Genomic DNA, 19,369 nt, shown 5'->3' with positions numbered 1-19,369 from the left:
ATAGTTAACTAAAATTAACTTTTAAGATGTACCTAAGGTGTTGCCATTGTGCATACTTCTGAGGGGAGAAGGATAGGAGTTAGATTCTGCTGGCTTACCAAGTATGAGCTAAATTTGTAACTTAAATTGTATAGGAATTTAAGTTACAGTTTCTTAGAATATTTTTGGGAACTAACATTTGTTATGAAGTAGAATTTTCATAAGTTGGAATTTTTCCAGTGCATAGAGAAATGCTTGGTGGTGGAACATTGACACCATAGAGCATATTCAGCAAAGCCTCAGTGGACCTAGCTCACTGAGGAGTACAGTTATGACATATCAGTGTTATACATGACCCTTGCTCGGCTTGGAGAGCTCATGCTATTATAAGTTTAAGTCATAAGTAATAATTTGTGGTGTGCCTAAATTGAATTTTGTTTAAAATTATTAGAATGAGATCAAACACTTCGTGTTAAATATACCTGATGTGCAGGCAGAGTAGAATTAATTTAAATGTGAAATTATTTGATAGATTCCACAGTGGTGTGTGGAGTACATGCGATCATTACCAGGACCCAAAAGAGGAGTTGCCTGTACCCAACCCAGGAGAGTGGCTGCAATGAGTGTGGCCCAGAGAGTTGCTGATGAAATGGATGTGATGTTGGGCCAGGAAGTTGGTTACTCCATTCGATTTGAAGACTGCAGTAGTGCAAAAACCATTCTTAAGTAAGTACTATCTTTAAAAATGAACACTTTTTTCCCCTCTGTTTTTATTTTCTGCCACCAGATAGGGGACTTTGCTAGTGGAGTCTCAAGCCATCTAACTTTAGAATAATCCAGATTAGACCTTCTTATGCTTACTAGATGACTTTTTAATATGGATTCTTTTTCTTGGTAGTAATATATGTATAGCTATTCAGTGGTCATTGGAGTTCAAAGGTCAGATTTTTTAGTTACTTGGTGCAATATCTTAGGTGAAATGTTGTATCATTTAAATATGATAGAAAAGTAAAGTGATATATTTAGTAAAAGACAGTTACTTTTAGAATGAATGATGTGTGGGAAGGGGTATGATTTATTTGGGTGAGAGAGCTTTTAATGTTAACTGTACAGCTATTACCATGCATATGTTATGAGCTAAAAGGAGGAATCTTTTGTCTTGTGATATACTCTTGGAGTCTCCTCAAAGACCTCGTTCCTCTTCATTATACCATGGTGCACATGATTGACAACCATGCTGAGCTTTTTTCTAACATTTTCTTTAACTTCCCTAATTTTTTATCTTCATCTTAACACTTCCATTCTGCATAAGTAGTGATGTTTGTTGCCTGATGGTAATTCTTTTGAAAATCTTCCCCTTTTTTTAACTTCTGTTTATTCTGTGTACGTATAACATTTCAATCATTTTTTAAAAACAATTTCCTTGTCATGATACAATCTTCTCCCTCAGGCTGTTTTTAAAAGACAATTGGGAATAAAATGTTACATGGACAGTGACATGAGTCTTTGATGGCAGAGTACATACTGTGTTATGGGGGAAACTGTATATTTTACAGAAAACTTCAAATGTATGTAAAAGTAGAATAATACTGTAATGAACTCATGTTTATTTGTCTTGCATCTTCAAACTTGGCCAATCTTATTTCATCCATATCTCAACCTTTTATATGTCCCATATAATTTGAAGTAAATCCTAGGCATCATATACTTTCATCTGTAAATATTTCAGTGCATCTCTCGTGAAGATAAGATTTCTTGAAATGTAACTGTGATATCACAACTTAAAATTTTTCCATAATCAGAACATTGTTACCCTCAAGTTTCATTTCAATTTCTTAGTTTCTTTGATATATTATTTTATTAGAACTTCAGATTGTTTCATTTTTAATAGCAGTTGAACTTAGGTGTTTACTTCAGTTTGTCTTTATGACTTTGAGACATGTTTTTGGCTTAAACCTTAATCTTCATTGAATAAATCTTTTTAGTTTAGTGGTAGTCACATTATTGGTTGGTTGTAATTACAGTATAATTGACGAAAACACTACATAAGCAAAATCTTAACTTACGATTTTTTTATTTAAGATTAGAGAATGTCAAGCAGTTGAGGATAATAAAAGGCAGATTTTACTCATCTTTAGGAGGAATAATATTCTAAAATTTGATTCAGTATACATTGAATTTTTTTTTTTTTAAAGCCACAGTTGAGCAGGGAGAACAGAATTTGGAAATTCGGAGATGAGAAAGTTACATGCAGTGTTGGGGCAGAATGTGTGTATGTTTGTAGTAGGAAGTGGTAGGCTTTTAAAAGGTGTATGCTTGTGAAAGATTTTGGTTCAGTTAATAGGGAGTGACAAGTAACAAATTTGATAGCTGAAAATGAAAGTATCTTTGGCATTGTGATGTTTTCTTAATGGAATGGTTTCTGGAGGCTATAATAAAATTTAAAAAAACTTTAATTCTTGACAGGGTAAGCTTATTGGAATTTCTTCTAGAATCTTCTGAAGAGCTAGAAGCTAACTTAGTATTATCTTTAAGTGATATCAAATCCTATTAGTACAGGGTTAGTGGTAGTTTTAACTAAAGGGAGTGCTCCATTAAGTGCAGTGTCTTATGAATCCCTATATGTATTTTGTATAGTCATCTATCAACTCATTTCTTGAGAACCCAGTGTTCAAAACATTTAAAGCTTTAACTTAATGAGGATCGGTTACATAGTTAATTGGGTAGGAAGAGTGAATACATCAGACAACTATCAGTACTCTCCATAAACTATTTTCATATATAGATATAAAATGCTTATGTATCTACTGTGTAGCCAGAAGAAGCCTTTAATTTTCACCATAGAAGGATGATAAAGAGGACTAACTTATAAAGATTCTGTCTCAGGAGCTGAGAACTTAACCATGTCCTTCCTGATTCATTGTGTATACTGAACAAATACATGTTTACTAATTAAATAAGTTTGAGAGTACTTCAGCCTAATTATATCTTTAAATCATCTTTATACAGATTAATGATCCAAAGATAGTTTCTTCAGTGTTTGGGACACATATATGTCTAGGTTCTAGGTTTAATATTGTGCTATTTTAGAGGGTTGGATCTAGCGTAAATTAGTGCACAGTATGTTAGACTAGCCTTAAATAGCTATCCAGTCCCAGTAGACAGGTTACTTTTCAAAACCATCACTGCTAAATGGTTTTTATATTTTGTTTGTTGTGTGTTTGCCTGCTCCCATCTTTTTTTTTTTTTTCCTCCCTGAAGTATTTCTTTTGCAGTATATTTATGTTCCTTTGGCCATCTTGGAATGCACATTATTGGGAGGGGTACCTCATGAGGTAGCTATAAGAGCAGAATAGTCAGAAAGATTAAGTTGCCAAATTTGTGATGAGTCAGTGAAAAATATCTTAATTCATTTTAATGTTAGGAAGAGGTTGATAACAGTTTTGCACAGGATTTTAAGCACTTTGTACTTGGACTTGTAACAAATTTTAAGAAATCCATTCTTCATTCTTTGTGAAGGAGCTGATAACTTTTAAGGGAATAGAGCAGTTTAGTAGTCTTGAACTTTTGGGAAAACATCATAATATTTAAGTTATTAATTTAGTAGCTAATTTTACTGTTATTTTAGGTGGTATGCTTCCTTTTTGTTTTTTTTCCTCAAACTGCCAAATTACTGAGAGATTGTGATATTGAGGGAATCCAGTAATTTACACAAGTAATGCTTAGTCATTCATTCAGTCAGTTAATAATTGAGTACCTTCTGTGTGTTGGGCAGTGCTAGGTATAGTAGTAAATCTGGTTCCTGTCTACATAAAGCAAATAAAAAAGTAAATATAAAATTTTAAATTATGATTAGGCTCTGAAAGAGAATTTTGGAGTGTATATGAAAGCATCATTTGAGAATTCAGTTGAGACTAGAAAAGAGAAGGCAGAATTTTAAGGCAAGGACTGAACTGAAAGTAATGGTTTGCCAGGAGTAGGGATTGGGGTACAGAGAAGCAGATCTTTCTAGGCACATGGAACATCATTTTTAAAAACTTATTTTCTGAAGGGGAAAAAAAATCATACTTTTTACTTGAAGGCACTGTAGTCTGCATATTATTTAAAGTATCCAACTCATTTGTGTGAATCAGCATTTCCATGGCAGATGGCTTTTGAGATATTTCAGGACTGGTTTGTAGACAGTATGGATGATCAAAGATTGTTTTTTTTTTGTTTTTTGGTTTTTTCCTTGCCTAATTAGAACATAAACCCTTTGGGAAGAGAGTTTGTGTCTGTATCTGTAGACATGTCTTGTGCATGAATCCTTTAAAAAAAAAAAAATTCTGAGGACACGGAAGGGGCAGCAGAGGAGTGTGAAAATTTGTCACTACAATGTAGACTAAGGGTGAATCTTAAATATAATCATGGAAAGGGTAGAATTTTCATGGAAAGGCATTTTCCCTGATTTGTTTAAACTTGTCTTGGTGGAGAAGGTATAGTGATTTGATGTACATAATTTGCCTTTTATTCTGAATCTTTTGCTTTTGGGTATCAGATTCATTTCAATTTTGGGATGTCACAAGACTAAGAATTCAACCCAGAATAATGTTGATGAAGCAGAAAGTGTTGCAGCTCTTTATTGGAGGACACATGCTTTTAGCTCTGTATGACTGTGCACTATCCTGAGATGTTTATCTTTTATATAACTTCAGGACAAGATGCTAGAAGATCAAGGAAAGTTAAAAGACAGGACATAGCTGAAATTTAATTAAGTGACGGGGAGAAATAAAGCCTTGGGTTTTAAGGTGTGGTAAGCCCTTTGTAAAACTTGAGGGAGAGAAGTTTTGAGCAAACCAGCCAAAGAAGTGCTTTTCCACGGAACATGGATCGGAAACTTGCGGAATTTTTTAATCTCCAAAAGACAGTCTAGGTAAGAAGATGAAAGAGAATCCAAAAATATTTAACAAATATAAGAACTCAGTAAAATAGAATATCTAAGGTTGACCCTTGGGGAGGATTTACCAGACATTGCCATAGCAAATTCTTTGGGACCCCTGGAAACAACAGTTCGAAGCACCAGCTGCATAAGGACTACTTAGAGATTCCAGAGTGGGTTTCCAGCAAGACAGTCTTGTTCTAAAAAGTTGACTTGAGAAGAGAAGCAAAAGGAAAGAGATTGTAGAGCACAGACTCTAGGATTGCAGTGCCTGAGTTGTGTCCTAGCTCTGCCACTTATTATCTGTGATTTTGGCCACGTAATTAACCTCCCCTGAGCTTATTCCTTTTTCAGAAGATGGAACTGATAATAACAACTACATCTTAGGGTTGTTCTCAGATCACATGTGTAATTTGTGTGTAGCCCATGGAGTAATTCCTGTTACCCAGCAAGTGCTAAGTCAACATTTCTACTCTTGCTGCTGCTGATAGTGGTGGTAGATTTCCAGTTTGAGAAATTATTGGATCTTATTAACCAGTTAACCCGGTTAATTTAAAACAGACTTATAAAACCAATTTAATAAAGTTCCTTTTAATACAACAATTGAATTACAATTTGGGGGTTTTAGCTTGAATTAAACATTGACGTTACTTGTCAATATGAAATTAATGAATGAATCCAAATATTATTTTAGGACTGGAGGTAAGATGTGGAAACAGATATCTGGTCATTAATTATACAAACATCAATTATAAACTACTTTATTGAACATCTGTTATGGTAGGCTTTGTTCTAATTCAAGTGTAGCACTGAAGTTAGGGAAAGGCAGTTTTAGTGGATCTTTAGAAAGGGGTGGGAATAAAGAGTGAATGTGGCTATTTACCACTTAAGCAGTTCCTGTCATAGAGACTAAAAAATCACTGTTGTCACCTTAGAATTAAAATTCTCTTGGCTTTTGTTAATTCATAGAAAGCTAACTTGATTTCCTAAAGGTCTGCATATAGTATTACATTTGACCCTTGTGTTTATACTTAGGCACTCACAAGGGATTAGTTATAGAAGTCTCTTTTGTTTACAATGCCAACATCTTTAAAAACACCAAGTAGGGGGCTTCACTGGTGGTCCAATGGTTAAGACTCCGTACTCCCAGTGTAGGGGGCACGGGTTCGATCCCTGGTCAGGGAACTAGATCCGCATGCTGCAACTAAGACCTGGCGCAGCCAAATAAATTTTAAAAAAACACTAAGTAGAACCTCCACATTGATCCTAGCTTTGTAAATTCTGTTGTGAAGATGGGAGAATATTTCCTTCAAAAGTTACGAAAATTTGCAGAATAGGCAGTATATTTTGAAAAAAATGATTTAGTTTCCTTATTTTTCTATTGTTAATTTCTTTTGCTTGATTAGATCTCTAACTCTGAAACACATACCAAATGTATTTTGGCTGTTTGCCAAAATAAAGCTATTCTTTGGCTGCTGATCTTCAGCATTTCAGTTAATAACTGTGAGGCTATATACTTGATAAGTGGGATTTGATGTTTGGCTTTTTTGGTCCATTTTTTAAAAAATTAATTAATTTGGCTGCGTCGGGTCTTAGTTGGGGCACGTGGGATCTTTTGTTGCATCATGCGAGCTTCTCTCTGATTGTCGTGCGAGGGCTCAGTTCTGGCACGTGGGCTCTCTAGTTGTGTGCGGGCTCTAGCGCGAGAGGGCTCAGAAGTTGTGGCGGGCGGGCTTAGATGCCCTGCGGCGGCATGTGGGATCTTAGTTCCCCGACCAGGGATCGAACCCATGTCCCCTGCATTGGAAGGTGGATTCTTAACCACTGGACCACCAGGGGAGTCCCTGTCCATTTTTTTGATGTTAGAATTGCATTAAAACATTGTAGATTGCAAATTATTCCGAGTACTGTATAGTACCTTTCCATGTGACTGTTTACATCTAATAGTGATTTGTTCTCATTGTAACCGATATCATGCTAAATATAGTGTTGTGGTTATAGTAAGATTAGTGTTGCTCATAATGGGTAATGCTTTTGCTAAGAATATGTCAAACTGAACTTGAGCCTGTATAAATCTTTATCCCTTTACCAGTGAAAAGATCATTATGTATATAAAGGAACTGAGCTACTGTTGTTGGCTCTTTTCTGACTTGGTTAGGGAGGTAAGCTATGAAGCAATTAAGAAGGTAGTTTGAATGTCACATGAATTGTGTAGATGATTTCACAGAAGAGGTGGTATTTCATCTGAGCTGAGAAGGATGGAGAGACTTAAATGGGCAAATTAACTAGGTAGATAAGCTAGATTTTAAGTAGAGTAGAAGTTCCCATGCTGCTTTGGTTCACAGCATGCTTAACGTCAGGAGTTTTTTCATGACACCCTAGGCCTAAAGAAATAACTCAGAATTCTTGTTTATTTAGTAGTTTAGTTCTAAGAAGTATTTATGTTCTAACAACTTAATAGCTCATTAAACAAATATTGGACATTGAAAGAAAAAACTCAGTCATTATTTCATTCTTAACCACCATTATTTACTAATGTGATGTCTGCGGAATCAGATTGGATGCTCCCACCTTTACTTTTCTACACAGTAAACTTAGATTGTGCTTTAGTGGATTGTATGTGAGCTGTCCTTTAGGAGATCTTAATATTGAACAACAAAATGTCTTGCTTTTTTAAATGGCTGTGTTCTTGTGGATCAGGTTTGTGAAGTTGTCTAAATAAATTCATAGAACTGAGACATACAGTGCTAGCTATTTTGGACATGCACAGAAGACTTTAAGTTAGTGATGAGTCCAGAAATAGCCAGGTCACTTGAAAGAAGTAAAAAACTTCATTTTTTTAAACTGACTTCTATATACTTAAAATGTATGATCAACTTTTTTTGTGCACATGGCATACAGAAGTACTGACTGATATTGGAAAAAAATTGTTTTGATGGATGAAGGTATTTGATAACTTTATCAGTAGCTCTTTAATAAGTATAATAGCATTCACTGTAAGCATGTTTAAAAATTGTTTGCTTTTTTTTTGGTAATCAACCATTTCATAGTGTTGGCATTGTGAAAGAAGGGTAGGGTGTTTAGACTCACCATATTTGCTGGTGAAAAGAACAATATTTTATAAAATCACTGTACTATATGTAGTTCTGTCTTCTAATATTATTCCTGATAAATGCAAACTGTTTTAGCTTTGTTATTTTTCTGTTCCTTACTATTGTCATTAAAAAATTATTCTACCAATAGGGGCTTTAAACAAAAATAGGTTATGTGGTAGGAAAGTGTGTAAGTAAGTACTTCTTTTAGTCACTGTCTCTTTCAGAAGTCTTGATCCATTATAACTTTGAAGAAATTACCACACACAAACCTGTTTGTGTAGGCATTTTAACATGGGTAGCTTTTCTTTAATAGAGACACATATGTCACTTGACTGGATTGTAGTGGGTTAATCTAAAAACAGTGGTAAATAGAAAATTTATGAAAACGTTAAACATTTTATTTTAGCTTAAAACCTATACATTCGTCAATCTGTTAATGTAGGACCAACACATTTCCTTGAATATGGGCCCTTTGGAGTTCCATTACTTAGTAAATTGTCTAGTTCTAAAGGTGGGATCTAAACCTCAAACACTTGCAAAATACACAGGTGTTGCTTTTCTGGAATTTAAGAGAGTTCAGTCTTTTGGAATTCTGGAATTCCAGACACCTTTCACTCTTCTGTAGTTATCTCACACATTTGATAGCTTTTGTGTGTGTGATTTATCTTTTTCAAGCTTTTCTGGAGCATACAACTTAGGATACATACGTACAACTCTCTTTTCTGTTCTAAAAGTTGATCATCATGTCACATATGATTATGTTGACCCAACTGGCAGGGACAAAAGTGTAGTTATACTACAGTATGTTTGTAGAGTAAGGGTGATTTTCCCAAGGATTCATTCATTAGGTGGAGGTTAGTTAAGAGTGTAGTGTAGAGTTCTACTGTATTGAATACTTACCAAGTACCAGGCAGTTGGTGCAGTTAGGTGTTTTATATACCTTGTTTTATTTAATTTAAACAATAGTTACCATATTCTCATTTTTCAAATGGAGTGTTAGAGAAGTTGAACTTGTTCAGGGTTGAACACCAATAAGAAAGCAGGGACTTGATCAAGGTTTGTCTTGCAACAAGGATGTGTTCTTAACCACTGTATGTGTTGTTATTCCTCTCCATCCTCATTCTTCATCTCTCCATATAGTTTATGTGTAAGTATTTGTAAAGCAGTAAATCTAATTACTCAGAATTAACAGGGCCTGTCATTTATACTAAATACTCTTTGAAGCAGATACCAGGAATTACTTTGGGTCATGCTGAGACAAATTTTGGATCCTCTAAAAACATAGTTTTGATTTACATGCATATTTAATCATGCCAGGATAAAGCCTATACTTTGAAAGGTAACCAAAACCCTAACAGTATTGGAAAAGCACTGTGTAACTAGGATTTTCAGAACAGATTAATTCAGAGTTTATAGTAGGGCTGGTTCAAGATGTATGGCTGCTGATTTCATTTATATTTATCTTGGAGATTGTTGTAGAACAATAAACAAAGTTGCCTCATTCTTTTTAATGGCTGCATAGTTTAATTCTTCTGATGGACACTCAAACTTACAGTTTTTGTTATTAAAATCGGTTGCTGCCCTAGGTACTCCCTTACAATCTTGCACAAACATTTTTTCACACATGTGTACAGGTGAGTGTATCTGTGAAATGAGTTTCTTAAAAATAAAACTGGTTGGATCAAAGGGTGTGTTTCATTTTATTAACTGTGGCCAGATTTCCCTTCACAGAGATTTTATCTACTCAGACCAGTAAGGGATGAGCAGATGAGCGTCAGTTTCTATGCCCTTGCCAACACTTTGTTGTGGAACTTTTTGTTTTTATCTTTGTCAGTATTGTAAGTGAAAAATAGAATCTCATTATGGTTTTAATTTGCATTTCTTTTGTATGAAATTGAGCATCTTTACATGTATTTATGAGCCATTTGTATTTCTTTTTGGAATCTGAGATGCTTTTTTCATCTTTCCAGGAGTATTGCTACCTGGTTGACAGTCGTTTGTAAGGTGCTATTTTAAAATGTATGGTTTAAACAACAAGGTCCTACTGTATAACACAGAGAACTATATTCAGTATCCTATGATAAACCATAATGGAAAAGAATATATATTTTAAAAGTATGTATATGTATAACTGAATCACCTTGCTGTACAGCAGAAACTAACACAACATTGTAAATTAACTATACTTCAATTAAAAAAATCATGAGTGGAAAAAATAAAAAAAATAAAATGCATGCCAATCACAGAGAAGGTAAATTTGAAAAATATACAGTATTATAGGATTGATGAAATTTGGTAACTTTATATTCTTTGTCCTGTGGTGGTTCTATGGCTGGTCGGCCTTTTTCTTAACTGATTTGTATGAGCCTTTAGCAGTTGGCATTCTGGATATGAGTTGCAGTTTTTGCCTAGTTTGCCATTTGTTTCCTTGCCTTGTTTATGACATTTCATGCCATGCAGAAACATGAATTTTATACAAGTGTTTAACCACTTTTTAATGTTGGATTTTACATCACACCCTGGCCAAGGTTGTTTTAAATAATCCTCCATGTATTCTGTATTCCAGTATGTTTTTGTCTTAAACATCTTTGATCAGTCTGGAATTGGGGGGGTGGCGCTGAGGCAGGGAGTCTTTTATTACCCACCCCCCACCCCCACCACCCCCGCCAGAGAACACTGTTACCGAGGATTGCTTACCCATATAGTCAGGTTTTTTTCTTCATTCCTGCACGCGGGCTTTCTCTGGTTGCGGTGAGTTGGGGCTACTCTTTGTTGCGGCGCGCGGGCTTCTCATTGCAGTGGCTTGTTGTGGAGCACGGGCTCTAGGGCACGTGGGCTTCGGTAGTTGTGGCGCACGGGCTTAGTTGCTCCACAGCATGTGGGATCCTCCTGGACCAGGGCTCGAACCCGTGTCCCCTCATTGGCAGGCACTCTGAACCACTGCGCCACCAGGGAAGCCCTAGTCAGTTTTTCATCACTCATAACTTGAGCATTACTTGTTGACATTCATTAAAGTTATGAATAATACATAGTTTATTATTAAAAACTTTTTAAATTTCTGAGTGTTCATTTTGCAAAGCATTTGTCACCTTTCTGTGGATCTTTTTTCCCCTTTATGACTTTTCTTTGAATCAGACTACTTGAGATGGTTTCAAAAATTATAAATATATGTAAAGAAAACTATAAACAAATAACACGTTTGCAGTACATAATGTTTTAAAGTGCTTTGTTTATATCAGAATTTGTGACATTGGTTGGGATCAGAGTTAGCGGTTGGCTTGTACCATGCTGTCTGCCTGTGCCCATTGATTGCAAAAAATACTTAAGCTAAATTGATAGTACTTAGTACTGGGTTTTTTGGTTTGGTTTTTTGGTTTGCTCCAAGGATGTTTTTGCCACCTTAACCATCTACTTTGCTTAATCTGCCTCTTTTTTTTTTTAAGTTTATTTTAATAGCACCAAAGACTTTTTTTTTTTTGGCCATGCCACGCGGCTTGTGGAATCTTAGTTCCCAACCGGGGATTGAACCTGGGCCCCCTGCATTGGAAGCTTGGAGTCCTAACCACTGGACCGCCAGGGAATACCCTGCCTCTTGTTTAACTTGATTAGTTTAGACTAGTGCTTTCCACAAGTTAGCAAGCATCAAAATCATAGGAAAGCTTGTTAGAACACAGATTGCTATGCCTCACCTTCAGAATTTTTGATTAAGTAGGTTTGGGGTGAGGCCAGTTCTGTATTTCTAACCAGTTCCCAGGTGATGCTGATGACTTTTTAAGCTAGTCTTTGTCCTAAGACAGTTAAAAAAACACTGTGGAGAATAGGTTATCCAGTAAAATGTAGAGTTTGGCTGTCCTGTGCAATTTCTGTTTACTAGTCCATTACTGAAACTTCAAAATAATGTAATTACAATTTATTATTGTGACCCCCTATTTTTATGGCTCACCCCTTAGTCTGGGTTAAGTATTTTATCACTACTATGAAAGGTAGTAAAACTTGACCTAACTAAAAGAAAATGGTTAGGGTTTTAATAGGACCTACCTGATTCTCCCTTTTTTGTGCTCTGTTTCAGGTTACTTTGTTTTTTTTAGCAAAGGGTTTCATACATGTAGCAGTACAGCAAATCACCAGGTAGCTTTTTTGTTTATTTATCTGGGACTTTGAGGAGAGTGTGTTAGTGTAGGAGGGGCCTGGGATTGGGAATCAGTACACTGATACCTAGTCTTAGTAAGCTTTTTAACTGGTTTTGAGACCCTGGAAAAGTTAACTGCTAGTACTCAGTTTTCTTCACTGGGAAAGCAGCAAATTTGATTGTATCTTTTAGAGATTTTCCAACTTCAAAAACGTCTTTTTTTCTGAAGCTCTCTCTGTTGTACAAACAGCAAGCTTCCCATATTAGCTCGTGATGCAGGAGATAATTAACTGTAACATCTCATAGAATTGGATCACTGGGTGATGATCTAATCAATATTGAACTATTAGGAGTCGGTAGAATCTGGAAGTCAGAGGGTTCAGGTTTAGTTGACCATTAAACTTGGTAATAGGTAATACAAGTTGTTAATAAAAGAGGACAAATAATAGTTCCATTAATTTAATTTATAATATTTATAAACTGCCATTTGTAACCTTTCCCCTCTTCTCAGAAAAATATGAAAGAATGAGTATTTGGGTTAGCTCTCCTTTTGGATGCCTCCGTAGTGTTTTGGTGGTCTGAAGTTTGAGGAATATGAGAAAAGATCAAAATAAAAGGGTGGTTTGTTTTTTTTTTTAAGGAGTTTTCAAGTGAAAGTTTGATACTTTAGTGACTTTTTAATCACAATTTTAATATGTGAAATTAGAATGCATTTTACAGTCTATGAGGGTCTTATAAACAGGTGGAAGTTAGGTGGTTGTCAATGCTTGAACTTGAGCTAGCTGTACAAGTTGTCACTTCAAATAAGTAATATGTATTGCTGTAACTACATATGTTGAGTTCATTTGTTAATTAAAGTATCTTCAAAATACTACACTAGGATTCCATGTTGAAATGAGTTGGCTTGCAAACTGAGCAGTAGAGTGTAAATTTGATAGTATTTAAGCAGATATTTGCTGTTCAAAGAGTGACCAGTTCTGGTTTTTTGCCTTGCAAAGCAACAGACAAGAGCTTTGTTGAATCTAAGGAAATTATCCACAAGTAGATGAAACTGTATTAATGTTTTGCTACTGAGATAATGTGCAAAAGGACTGCCCAGCTCATGTCAGTAATAACATCTGAAGGCAGGAGAAAGCACCACATGTCCTCAAAGAGATCAAAGATATTTCAGAGCATCTAGAGGATAGTGTAGCTGATTCATGCACAGTGGTGCACTGTGGTTAAGGCATTGAGTCATAGTTTAATTGGCTCTGTTTTTGCTTCATGGTCTTAATATAAAATAATCTTGCAGGTAATGCTGTGTCGATGCCAGGAATGTGGTAGCTTCCTTTTTAAAATAGGACCAAAGAAGAAAGAAACATAACACATAAAGAGTAAAGATGGATTTCTTTGCCAAAAGTCTTAATTTACAGTTAAGTTCAGGTAAAATAAAGAGAAGGCTTCATGTGGGTTGTATACTGTCATTTTGCTGAACTTGGTGCTCCAACAGATGGCCTTAGCTAAAAATGTCAAGTTGGTCCGTGAAAGATTAGATTAGACTAATTTGTCAAAAATAGAGGCAGAATAGTGAAGTCATAAATGATGACATCAGATTTTTATACTGCTTTTAATTCTGTAAATAAAACCATGGATTTGTATTTTAACTGAATGACCTGTGACTTCAGCATTTGCAATTTGTCCAGGTGCCAAATGTAGGATAGCGTTTCGTGTTAGTGACAGTAGCAGCCAGAATGGAATGGACAGGAGATGGCTGACCCATACAGCCATTCTGCAAACCACCCTTCTTCTGAGTGCCTGTATTACACATTAGCTGTCTTCTCTTGAGCCATCCCTGAGCCTAGTTTTCCTCTCTTTGCTTCATTGATACAGCTAATGCCATTTGCCTTTTCTCTTCCATATGTATTTATCAGCATTTCCATAGTGCTAATGCTGCTACTCATTCCATGAATATATTCCTTTTATGATTCTTTACCATCATTTTATTGAATTGGATGGGGCTGGGGAAAGAAAGATGGTAGCCTCGTGCTCTCTTAGTCCTTTTGAACCAGGAGTCTGTTAGCTTAAGTGGGGAGTTATTAAGATTTTAAAGAAATACAACATTTTAGTGCTGTAATGTGATAAAGCAACTTAAAATGGTTTCTTAGTTTTATTTGCAGGTTGAATATTTGTTTTAAATTTTATTTTGTTTTTAAGAAATTTATTTAAGTGACTAATTTTGCTTTGGCATTTGTGTGAAACCGTGTGTTTGTTATATTCCATCATCAGATTTACCTTGTTTTCTCAATGCATTGCAGTATAACAGGCTCACTTGACAGGATTTGATAATGTATAACTTTGATGTATTCACTGAAGTTTTTCTGGAAGCTTAATTTTGCAATTGATTATGAAACAATAGCACATTTGGTTTGAACAAGGGTTTAATTTTGACTTATCTGATGTCTTTGCATTTCATATTTATGTCATGAAGTTTAGTTTTAAAATGCCCTAAATGAACCTTTAACTAACATGTTCTTTGTCAATATAGGTATATGACTGATGGGATGTTACTTCGTGAAGCTATGAATGATCCTCTCTTGGAGCGTTATGGTGTAATAATTCTTGATGAGGCTCATGAAAGGACATTGGCTACAGATATTCTCATGGGTGTTCTGAAGGAGGTTGTTAGACAGAGATCAGATTTAAAGGTGAATTAATTTATTTGTTTGGTTCTTAAAAAATACCTATATATGTATGTATATATAAAAAACAGGGAGCACATGATGATCACTCTAATCGACTACAAAAAATAATCACCTGTAAAAGAAGCAACCAATGAGAGTACCTGTAGTGGTTTATCCTTTCTTTCTAATTTACCTTGCTGTGTCTTTTAGACTTTAAGTATGTATTTTTGGTAATGCATTTTTAAGCCAAATCTTTTTGGTAATGTATTTTTAGTAATGTATTTTTTAGTAATTATTTTTAGTAATATATTTTAGTAATGTATTTTTAAGCCAAATCTTTTCAGTTTCTAACCCCCCCAGTTTTTTGTTTTGTTTTGTTTTGTTTTTGAATGATCTAATAGCGTGGTGTTTTTAAGCCTTCTGCTCACCCTGGCTTTATTAAGTACAGGGAACGCCTTCGTCAAGGATCAAATCTTTGTCCTTGTCCCAACACAGACACGCTCATGCTAACTCGTAATGCTGGAGAGTGGAATAACTATACCCAGAATAAACCACTCCTTAGAAATACCTTCCCTTAACCTAGGGTCTTGTGTGTGTGTGTTTGTTTTTCTGTCCATTATACCACTTAGACCCTGGCCAGTGTTACTGTGTTGATAAGGGCTTAAAACTGACTGAATATGCTGACATTTTTGTCTCCCAAAGTTTATGAAGTTCCACTTTTGCATTTGTGTGTGTGTGTGTGTGTGTGTACCATTCATTGGAACTTAGTATCGTGTGTTAGTGTATGTGTTACAGAGGGTTTGTATACTAGGCAGAAAGATTCTGGGTCTTAACAAAAATTGATATTGAGTATGATTTGGCTTATAAATATTAAATTTATGCTTTTAAAGAATATATTTGAATAACTATATGAGTACTGTCATTACTGATTAAACCTTATGAGCAACTGAAATTTTTAGGTAGGAACTCAAAGTAGAAATTAAGAACTCTGTAGTGGAATGTTTAAGGGGGGAGCCTTCTATTTAAGTACGTTTTTAATGGATCATATAACGTCATAATTTAAATAAAAGGAGGGTGACTACACGATCATGCAACGCTGCACCTGAACAACCTTTCTTCACTGTGGCTTTTACAGCAGTATAGAAAGCCTCTGTTTTAGAAAGTTTTCTGAAGAACATATGCTTAATAAAGATGGTTTGGAAGAATGGAGAAATATTTTGTTTTGTTTTTGCGCTTTGTTCCTGTTTTCCCCTATGTGCAAGGTTGTCATGTTTTGTTTTAATAACATAGCTGCAATCATACTACATATTTATGTTGTCTTTTACCAATCCCTTTTACATATCACGTAATTTTATAAACTTTGGTTTTTAAGGTGTTGCTTCGTGAACATGTATTCTAGGTTATTTATTGGATGCCAGGTTTATTCCTACTTTTAAAAAATGTAAATAGCTTACTATAGCACAGCTTTTCTGTATTTGATTTTTTTAATCACAGTTTATTCAGGCGTATTGACATACTTGGAGCAGTAAACATTACTCTTCTGTTTTTTACTTTAAAACCACGTAAGGATCTTTGAAGACAGCTTCACTTAATTTACTGTTTTCTTTTCAGGTTATAGTTATGAGCGCTACTCTAGATGCAGGAAAATTCCAGATTTACTTTGATAACTGTCCTCTCTTAACTATTCCCGGGCGTACACATCCTGTTGAGATCTTTTATACTCCCGAACCAGAGAGAGATTATCTTGAAGCAGCAATTCGAACCGTGATCCAGATTCATATGTGTGAAGAGGAGGAGGGAGATCTTCTACTTTTCTTAACTGGTCAAGAGGTATTGTCATTATTTGCTTCGTTATTTATATTGTTTCTATTAGGCAACAACTTTAAGAATTTGGCATATATTAACCATATATTTCTTATCCCAGTATTTAAAGTTTTTCTTCAACCTGATTGTATATATATATGAAATACTTAACTCCTTTTATCTGTGTACTCTAGGAATACCCTTTTATACCATTAGTCTTTGTGTTCTAGTTAATTACCCTAAGAATACTAAATGCTTTTAGAATTTCAAGATTTAGCAATTGTAGTCTCAACTTTGGAGAGACCTGGGTGGTGAGTAGTGTTGTGTTAATTTGCAGTTTTGCTGAGGCATGAATTTGAATCACAGGTGATGTGAAATCTGGTTATTATAGTCAGTAATTTAGTTTGTAAGTGAAGTCAGGTAACTCAAGTGCCCATCTACCATCAAAACAAATGTGTGTGTTTTGTTTTTGTCTTCTTGCATGTGTTTACTGAGGATTGGAAGGAATCACTGAAATTCCTTAGTTAGAATTTCATCATTTTTTAGATAGGAATTTTAATCTCAGATGCAGCATTTTCTAAACTCATTTCCAACAGGATGTTTACAGGTGTGCTGAAAAATTCTTGATGGTTAAATAAGCTCAATGAAAGCTATCTGGATAAAATAGTTTTAGAAAGCCTTTTTCTAGAGGTTTTCTTAAAGCTTGTCATTTGCTATAGTAGGCTTTGTGAATTTTCTAGAACTTGCTTCTCAAACTAATATATGTGCTGATCACTTAGAAAACTTGCAGATTCTGATTCAGTAGGTCAGGTAGGGCCTGAGATTCTATTCCTAGCAAGGTTCTAGAGCAGTGCTATTCCATTACAACTTTCTTCATATCTGGAAATGTTCTGTATCTGTGCTGTTCATTCACCTTCACTAGAATGTGAACTATCTTATTTGCGTTCAGTCTGCAGGGATGCTTGATATATAATATTTGATCAAATGCTGTTGCATTAGGAGCTATAAATGTTGAGTAATTTTTTTATCCTTGCGTTTTTTCATTATTGTCCATATGATTTATTATTTCTGTCCCATTGGCCATAGTTTCTTTTCTGTAGAGCAGGGTTTTTCGACCATAGCACTATGTTGTAGGCTGATTAATTCTTTGCTGTGGGTACCCCATGCATTGTAGGATGTTTCTTAGTGTCTCTGGCCTTTATGCATTAGATGCAGTTACACTCCCCCAGTCTGTAGACATTGCCAAATGTCCCCTGGGGGTGCAAAATCATTCGCAGTAGAGAATCATACTTGTTCTTTTGGGAAAAAAGGTGGGTTGCAAATTCAGTTTTACAGATAGATCTCTGTACGTATTAGTCTTCCTTTGTATGCATTTTGAATGGAAGAATTTTTATATATATTTTGTAAGCAAGAGTACCAAATGCTTTTTAGATAACATGTAAACAGTGTTTATCCTATAATGCAATGTTGAGGCTGTTGTATTCATTTTGTTCCTTTGTGTATGGTCTCTATAGTTTCTCACTTCTTCCAAAGTGCATAGCATGTTTTTTTAACGGCTATTCAAAATAGTCATTATGTTCAGTTAGACAAGCATATTAGAATTCTGTCAGAAATATCAGATGGCCTTATGGCGATGACCTGAGATGCTTTTCTATGAGTTAAATTTCTGTGGTTGATATTTTGGCAGCTACCCCACAGCTGGGGAAAGGAAGGGAATAAGCCCCAAGGTTTTCAAATGTGTGTATCTTTCAATAAAGTATTACTGTAATTGAACTAGGTTTACATGTGTCCTGTTGGATTTTTAAGTTTCCTTTAGACTAATGAAGTCTTGAAGAATGTAAAGACCTTTAAGGAGAAGGTAGCAAAACTACTATTCCTCATGTCTGTGAACCTGTTATTTTTACTTGGTCAGTTAAATGGTAGATTCTGGGAATTCAGTACTCCTGTCTCCATAAATTTGAATAGTGTCCATAAAATTTAGCTATCTTGACATTTAAAAATGACCATGTTACCATTTTGACCACGTAAACAGTTGTGTTTCTATAGTCCCTTGAGTTAATTTGGGAGGGGAGAGACCAGTTTTAATTGGTGAAAGGTTGGAAAACATGTGAATTCTAGAATGTGTATTATTTTTTTGTTACTCCATTAAATCAACTGTTCCTAGAAGAAATCCTTAGAGGAGCTGTGCTACTGAATTAGATAAGAATGATTATAATTGAAATATCAATTGTTTATAAGTAGATACTTAAAGATGTTGAAACCTTCATTCTTTAAGCAGTACATTCTTTTTAATTTCACTGAGTCTTTTCCACATGCAGGAGTTGAGATTCTTTAAATTAGGAGGGTCTGAATTAATTTACTAACATACATATTGATGCTTTTGGAGCTGAAAGTCTTTCCTGAATTCAGAAACTCTTAAACTTTTGTCTCAGTTCTCAATTCATGACTAAGCAGAAGGTTGCATTGTGCTGATGAATGTTAATAAGCTTTGTGGTCTTCAGAACTGACAGTGTTGACTCTGGAAGTTTGGTTAAATTTAGGGAAAATTTTGTTGCCGAGTTTAAAAGCATAGTGTTTAGAACTTTGTATAAAAACATAAATGGTGTGACTTTTTTTTCCCCTCTGCTCTTTAGAGTAGTCTTTATATCCCGTGCAATAGTGATTTTGTTTTAGCTCCATACATGCTTAGCAAATACTTCCAGTACTTCCAAGTAAAATAATCTCGTTAAAATTTCTGGAGTCTGCAAATGCATGATTTGGGGCACTTTTAATTTTCTATATAAAA

At 35.0% G+C, this 19,369-nt stretch overlaps 1 protein-coding gene across 1 annotated transcript in view; it reads left to right on the top strand.

Annotated features, from left to right (window-relative positions):
* Positions 1–19,369, top strand: part of DHX15 (DEAH-box helicase 15) — a 50,641-nt gene that overhangs the window by 8,965 nt on the left and 22,307 nt on the right. Inside the window, exons 3-5 of the mRNA XM_061192137.1 lie at positions 512–705; positions 14,646–14,805; positions 16,393–16,611. Of these exons, the coding sequence (XP_061048120.1) occupies positions 512–705; positions 14,646–14,805; positions 16,393–16,611 (573 nt within the window). The remainder of the gene's footprint in view (positions 1–511; positions 706–14,645; positions 14,806–16,392; positions 16,612–19,369) is intronic.

Source organism: Eubalaena glacialis, chromosome 5, assembly GCF_028564815.1.
Source record: "Eubalaena glacialis isolate mEubGla1 chromosome 5, mEubGla1.1.hap2.+ XY, whole genome shotgun sequence".
In the NCBI taxonomy this organism is placed as follows: Eukaryota; Metazoa; Chordata; class Mammalia; order Artiodactyla; family Balaenidae; genus Eubalaena; species Eubalaena glacialis.
The sequence above is the reverse complement of the archived record's forward strand: the minus strand, read 5'-3'. Positions and strand labels throughout refer to the sequence as shown.